Source organism: Populus alba, chromosome 9 (assembly GCF_005239225.2).
Source record: "Populus alba chromosome 9, ASM523922v2, whole genome shotgun sequence".
NCBI lineage: Eukaryota > Viridiplantae > Streptophyta > Magnoliopsida > Malpighiales > Salicaceae > Populus > Populus alba.
This window is the reverse complement of record NC_133292.1, coordinates 13145804-13152705: the sequence shown is the minus strand read 5'-3', so window position 1 is coordinate 13152705 and position 6902 is coordinate 13145804. Positions and strand designations below refer to the sequence as shown.

Genomic DNA, 6902 nt, shown 5'->3' with positions numbered 1-6902 from the left:
CCAATACTGGTCAGTGAAGTTTTTTTTCCGGTAACATTGTCTCTCTCTAATCTTCAAGAGATTGGTAAATGGTGAAGAATGTTGAACTTTATATATTAAAAAGTAGAAGAATCTCTTTTTTTCAATAACTTTAAAAAATACTTGACACCTCTCTAAATAAAGAGAAGGCAAAAAACCTAATACCTTGTTGGTTACTAAATTACTTGATTGTTTTTTAAAATATTTTTATTTAAAAATATATTAAAATAATATTTTATTTCAACATGTTAAAATAATTTAGAAATATCAAAAATAATTAATTTAAAATAAAAAATAATTTTTTAAAAAAAAAAACACTTTTAAAACACCTAATCCCAGCCCATAATTACATTAATTTTCCCTCGTTACCCTTTTCCCGCTCGCCAAAATACATACGCGTTCTTATTCCATTTGACCTTCCCTCCAGCTTTCCCTCCATCAAGCTCCACTACTTGGCATCCGCTTCTCAGACCATTTCTCCAAGCAGGCACCCTTTCCCTTTTACAAAAAATATTCATGTACTCTGGGAAATTCAAAAAAATCACCAATACTAGCAAAAGAAAAAAAATCACAATTTTCTGCATTCTAATTGCTTGAGAACAAAGAAATAACATGTTCAAAGAATATTTTTTTCACCATTTTTTAACTTCAATTCCAAGTTTCCACAATATCCAATACAAAATGCCTCAATAAAAAAAAAAAAAAAATACATAATTAGAGACGAAACCATTCAGGTTATCATGGGTTGTCCGAGTTTGTACTCATCATATATGCTTAACTCGATAAAACCATACACAAACTTGGAATAGTTTGTGGAATGGTGCTTTTTACTTGGGATTCCATTTGATTAGAAGGCTTCTTCACATTTTCCTGTTCAACTCTCACACCTGGCCCCTACTTGGAGTACAACTGATCAGAATGCTTGTTCACATTTTCCTGTTCAACTCTCACACCTGGCTCATCAATTTGCATAGGACCAGCATCCAAAGCCTGCAAGTGCTGATGCCAATCAGAAAAGCTCGTATTGTAGAGGAATCCATAGAAGTCCAGTTAGAATCCATAAACAGCAACCCCTTGTGTGTCCCCTTGCATATTCCATTTTTCAATTTTTCTTGCAGGAGATGTATGTGAAAGCATGAATATTAAGCTTACCTTTCCGCTTGCATTTTCGTCTATTGCTGAATCAAATCCTCTAGCATGCTCAGAACTTCCTTTCTGACCCTCCTATGAAAGGAAAAATGAATAATACTGTCACAAATAAATTACGAAACCAGAAAAATTCAGTGATGAATATTTTGTAATTTTGCACTTAGTAGTATTATCTCCTCTACTTTTGGGTTAGAGCAAATTCTCCATCTTGTATTATTAAAGGAAGTTAATAATAATTCAAGTTCCAACCCCCCCGCCCAAAAAAAAAAGAAAGAAATGAGGCTCATTTATACAGTTGGGATCAGCAGTAGCATTATCATTGATTATAGAAAGCAGATGACCCAACTTCTAGCTGCCAAATTCAACTAGGTTAATTTCTCAAGAATTAACAGTCAAAATTCTTTTCCCCTTTTCAGAACATAAGGGGAAGATAAAAAAAAAAAAAAAAAACAGTTATCTTATTAAGGTTTTAGATTAAGATAGTACATGAGTAATCAGGAAAAGACCATTTATGGGCCAACACCATGAATTTAAAACAATGAAAAGACAAAGGTGAGTTGTAGTTCAACATACCAACTCCTTTGGCTCAGCTTCAACTATTTCTCTCTTCACTCTGCCTGGTAATGGCTTTCTGTGTATAAAGATAAATTAGTAAACAGCAGAATACAATAATTAGGAAAAACTTCTTTCACCTCCTTTTTTGTTGTGGAAAAAAAAGTACCGTTCATCATCAACATCCATATCAGAATCTGGATCCCATCTCTCATCTGCATCATCCTGATCTTCTTCTGCCTGAGAAATCTCAATAAATACGAGACATATCGTTTAGTATCAATTAGCAGACACAATTCTACTTGTCAACTATAAAACAAGTTAATCCTCGACTATTGTGAATTAGCAAGAAAAAAAAGCTTAAACGGTAAGCCCAGGTGGTTAAACTATAAGATCTTAGTTGTGACTTCGGAGAACAATTAGAGTCAATGTCACCTATTTCATCTTAATAAAAAATAAGCAAAGGATACCTCCGGAAGCTCAGTATCAGGTGGTCTTTCCTGAAATTGGACACTCGGTGCATGCTGAAGCCTTGAAAGATTATCAAGGAGCTTAGACCGTATTTCCTCGAGTAACTGGTGGGAATTCTTATTTTCCATGTTGCTAGGGGCAACATGAAGAGTATAATCTGGACCAAAGTACTCATAATACTCATGCTGTGGCATCTTATCATCAACTTCAATTCCAAGTGCAACTCCAGTCTGCCATATATTAGACACAGCAACATCAGAGTGGTAGGTTAAACAAAGATATTAAACAATTACTTCAAATCAAATTCACAAGTAAATGATAAAGAGACATTTCAAATGCAAAAACTAAAGAATCATTTAGCAAAAGAAAATCATGCCTCGTAGCACCAGCAGCGAGCAACATTTCGAATGGTGTAGCCACCACCACCCAACAGCAATAATGGCACATTGAAAGATCTCATAAATTTAACACACTCTGCATGGCCCTTGATAGAAAGATTGAAGCATCCTAATCTATCCCCAGATAATGAGTCAGCACCACATTGGAGAACCACAGCACCCGGTTTAAAAACTTCCATTACTTTTCCAATTAGTGGTTTAAACAAGAAATGATAGCTCTCATCGTCAATTCCATCATCCAATGGAACATTGAGAGAGTAGTATTTTCCTTTTGAAAATCCAATGTCACGTATATCTCCTGTGCCGGGAAAGTAATCTCCAAATTTATGGAATGAAACAGTCATGACTCTATCAGTGGTGTAAAATGCTTCCTCCACACCATCACCATGGTGAATGTCAATATCCACATACAGAACACGCTGCAAAGGCATGGGAAAGAAAAATCACAAGATAAGATGAGACCTGAAAACCTAAAAGAAAAAATAATAATATAATAGTTGGTGTACAATTTTGAAGTAGTGATTAGAAGGCATTGAGTTAGACCAGGGTTTCCCAAAAAAGGTGGGCATATTTCAAGGTGACATTGAGAAACTATGTTAGCGTCCATAGCCAGAGAGGGAAAGTAAAAAACCTCATGCACTTTAAGAAGCTCCAAGATTGCAAGCACGATGTCATTAACATAGCAAAAACCAGAAGCTTCACACTTCTTAGCATGATGGAGGCCACCAGCCCAATTGACAGCAATGTCACAGAGGTTGTGATTTAACTTGACGGCACCCCCAACAGAGCCACCAGCGTAAGTCTGGCAGAAGGAGTAGAGGCCATCAAAGACAGGACAATCTTCGCCAACGTTAAAGCGCTTGAGCTGCCTGAGCTGGTCCTGCTGGGTCTCAGGGGTGATGCTGCGGAGGAAAGAGACATAATCATCAGCATGGAAGCGGCAAAGATCGCGGTCACGAGCAGGAAAGGGCTTGAGGACCTGCATGTGCTGAAGCAAGCCGTAGTGGGCAAGGAGAGCATGGGTCATTCGAATGCGATGGGGCTTCATGGGGTGACCCTGGCCATAATAGTAGTTGCCGACTTCTGGATCGTAGAAATAGCAAACCTTTCTCTTAACCCCATCAGGAGCAGCAGACGCAAGAGAATTGCCACCAGTGTCCATTGTTAGTTATTAATTATTATCGATAGATGGATCTGTATACTTGTTGGTGCTGCTGCTGCTGCATCTTAATCAAAAGAAACAACCTAAGAGATTTGCTTACCAATTAATTAATTAGATAATACATAGAGTACGGTGCTTGAAATTGAAAAGCGAAGCCAAAAATCAAAACCCTTAAAAAGAAAGGAATAATGATGCCCATGCTCAAGTATCAGTCACCAGTATAAGCATGGTAGTGAAACTAACTAGCGGAGCACATTGAAGATGAGATACCAAAGCAAATATAATAAAAAAAAAAAATTGCATCGAAAATAAAGAAAAAGAAAACTAAAAAAAGAAGAAGCAGAAGCGGTAGCATGGATTAATTAAAAAACTAAATTGAAGAAGACATAATAATAATAATAATAATAATAATAATAATAATAATAAAAGTATGCAGCGAATTTAAAGAAAATCACAAAAAAAAAAAACCTAAAAAAAGGAAGAAGCAGAAGCGGTAGCATACATTAATTAAAAACTAATATCAGAATGAAGGAAGAATCCCTTTCCGTACCTTGAACTGAATTTAACGCCAGCTTAAAATAGGAAAGGGAAAACTTGAGGGTCTTTCTGCTGCAACGGAGAAGAACCACCTCCCCTTTAATTTTCAGAAGACAAAAAAAGCATATAATGTAACGCTGCTTCTCATCTGCTCTTTGTGCTTCTAACTTTCAATCAAGCTGCCTTCCTTTAATTATGATTTCTTTCAAGTTTTCAAGAATCGATAACGTCCCTGCCGAGACGGGCCTTACAGCTTCACCGATGCTTCAATGGGCCTAACAGCTTCATTCTGCCATCAATATTGGGCCTGCCCACTTTTCCAGAGAGTTTGCCTCTCCTCTTTGAGCCTTGATGACTCATTTAAGAGTTCTGTCATAGAATACTGGTGATTTTTTTATGAGAACCTTTTTCTTTTTCTTTTGGTTGTGAGAACTTAATTAATTATAGTAATATAATAATCGAGTGTGTGATTGTATTGTTTACATTGATATGGCTGAATTAAATTGGTCCTATTGTTGTAACATCAATAAATATAAGAAAAAAATAAGTATGTTTATTTTTTAATTGGATAATACAGGTATTTTCGAGTTAATTTATTAAGTGAAAAAATGAATAAACTTTCTTGAGTATCAGAAAAATTTTAGAATTTGATATGTTTAATCGTGTCCTGAAATTGCATTCATGTATACCTAACATGTAAAGGGCAATTCATTCACCATCCAGGTTTCGTTGCGTGGGTGTATATCTTTTTATGTATGAAAGGGAGAAAAGAGCACAAAGAGTGACTCCCTGTCAGATTATCAGCATCATTTAAAGGGGGGACATGGTTACCACACGACTTTGGGTAAAGCCGCTAGAGTATCGATGAATTATTATAATTTTTTAAAAAAATATATTAATTATGTTTTTTGTAATATTATTATATTAAAATCATTTTAAAATATTTGAATGTTTTTAATATGAAAAATAATTTAAAAAATGGAAGCTACCAAATCGCCTCTACATCTCTCTTTCTTTTTCTTTTTTTCTTTTTTCTTTTTTTTTTTTTTCGCATGCGATGTGCTACTAATCACATAGACAATGTGGGTGTATCCCGTATAAAATACTGGCTTAAGGAAGTAACGTTGGTTAGGCAGATGGTTGTTAAAAGATGTTAGGGGTAGCTCCCTGCTTGATAGGACATACTTGGCTTAGGTTGTTTGAAGCCATAAGACCAACAACACTTTGTATTGACTTAATGCTCAAATCAGAAAGGCAGAGCCTACCCAATGAGCAAAGCAGTGGAAGCCAGGATCTGAGTTTGAGCTAGGGAGCTTCGGTCTTGGTCAATCCTCATCGATCCTGGTCCTTTTTTTGTGGCGATATATCTGCGAGAATATGTACAGGTGCTCCTCACCGTACCGCGTGTTGCGGGTAATTCCAATCGTGCCATCAAAATAGATTATTTGAAAGTGAGGAAGAAAGAACGCGGGAAATCGGAAACCTAACCGGAACCTAAGGTGAACATTACATTCACAGAGTAAGGGGCTGTAACTATTCATATATAACTCTGCTGAGATTTGATTCCTCACCCTCTGTCCATACAGGAGAAATAGGATTAAAACCGCTGTTTGAATTAATTTCCATCATTTTAATCCATTGATTCTGATTTCTATCGTTTTAAATTATTCCATGCTTGATTTTTTCTTGACGTGAATGACAAACTGAAAAGAAGAATTAAATTTATCATCCAAATTCAATGAATTAATTAGACGGATTTAATGAGTTTGGACGATAATGTTCTTGTACTATCAAAAAATATTTCTTTTATATAGAAAAAAACAATTAACTGTTAACCCGGGTGATTTTAACTCAAAATCTAGACCTTTTATTCTAAAATACCTAGTGTTGTATGGCCCAAGTTTTATTTTTTTAATATATCAAAATTTAAATTATCGTCATAATCACCACTATTATTATCATAATAAACTATTATTATTACAATTATTATTAGCATTTTTATGACTTTTAATAGTATTATTAATATTATTGTTAGTATCATTGTTATTATTATTATTACTACAATCATTACAATTATCATTATTAGTATTATTATTATCATTGTTATTGTTAATGTTATTGTTATTGAAATAATAAAAATCATAAATTTGATTTGAAGAATAAAATTATAAACCATAAAAATTTTAGGGGAAAAGGAAACATATAAGAAATCAAAAGAAGAAGGACCACGTTGAAATTAATATTATTATTATTACTGAAAAAATCATAAATTTTATTTGAAGGATAAAATTAAAAATTATAAAAACTTTGATAAAAAAATCAAGGAAAAAAAAAAGAAATCAAAAGTAGAAGGATTGGATCAAAAAATATTATATATACAAATTAGAATTGAATAATCAAATTAAAAACAAATAAACTTTAACAAAAGAGAAAGGGTCAAACTAAAAAATCAAAACTAAAATGATGGAATCTAAAACACCAACAACAAATTGATTAACAAAATAAAAAATTAAATCAAAAGAATGAGGACCAAATTTGATAAACAAAAAAATTTAAAGGAGGATGCAATTGAAACAAAAAAAAAATATTTGAGAAATGAATTGAAACAAAACAAA

General features: G+C 33.8%; 1 protein-coding gene across 7 annotated transcripts; it reads right to left on the bottom strand.

Annotated features, from left to right (window-relative positions):
- Nucleotides 1–626: 626 nt before the first annotated feature.
- LOC118032313 (histone deacetylase 19) lies at nucleotides 627–4492 on the bottom strand. Of its 7 annotated transcripts, none has more exons than XM_073411514.1 (8): nucleotides 4301–4492; nucleotides 3220–3833; nucleotides 2567–3007; nucleotides 2190–2420; nucleotides 1889–1968; nucleotides 1741–1798; nucleotides 1171–1242; nucleotides 627–1008 (listed from the first exon to the last, which is right to left on the bottom strand). In XM_073411514.1, exons 2-8 carry the CDS (start codon nucleotides 3748–3750, stop codon nucleotides 913–915), a joined length of 1509 nt encoding a protein of 502 aa, XP_073267615.1. In that variant the 5' UTR covers nucleotides 3751–3833; nucleotides 4301–4492; the 3' UTR covers nucleotides 627–912. The 7 variants fall into 7 exon arrangements, with proteins under 7 accessions (XP_073267615.1, XP_073267614.1, XP_073267613.1 ...); XM_073411513.1 differs by having other exon boundaries at nucleotides 3220–3814; XM_073411512.1 differs by having other exon boundaries at nucleotides 3220–3808.
- Nucleotides 4493–6902: the final 2410 nt, after the last annotated feature.

What these genes read in the sequence shown, in the direction of transcription:
- LOC118032313 (XM_073411514.1), bottom strand. Translation starts at nt 3,750, where the DNA reads ATGGACACTGGTGGCAATTCTCTTGCGTCTGCTGCTCCTGATGGGGTT. An exon ending in CTGATACTGAGCTTCCGGAG is followed by an intron (nt 1,969 to 2,189) that starts GTATCCTTTGCT and finishes GTATTTATTGAG; the next exon opens with ATTTCTCAGGCAGAAGAAGA. An exon ending in ATGGATGTTGATGATGAACG is followed by an intron (nt 1,799 to 1,888) that starts GTACTTTTTTTT and finishes CTTTATACACAG; the next exon opens with AAAGCCATTACCAGGCAGAG.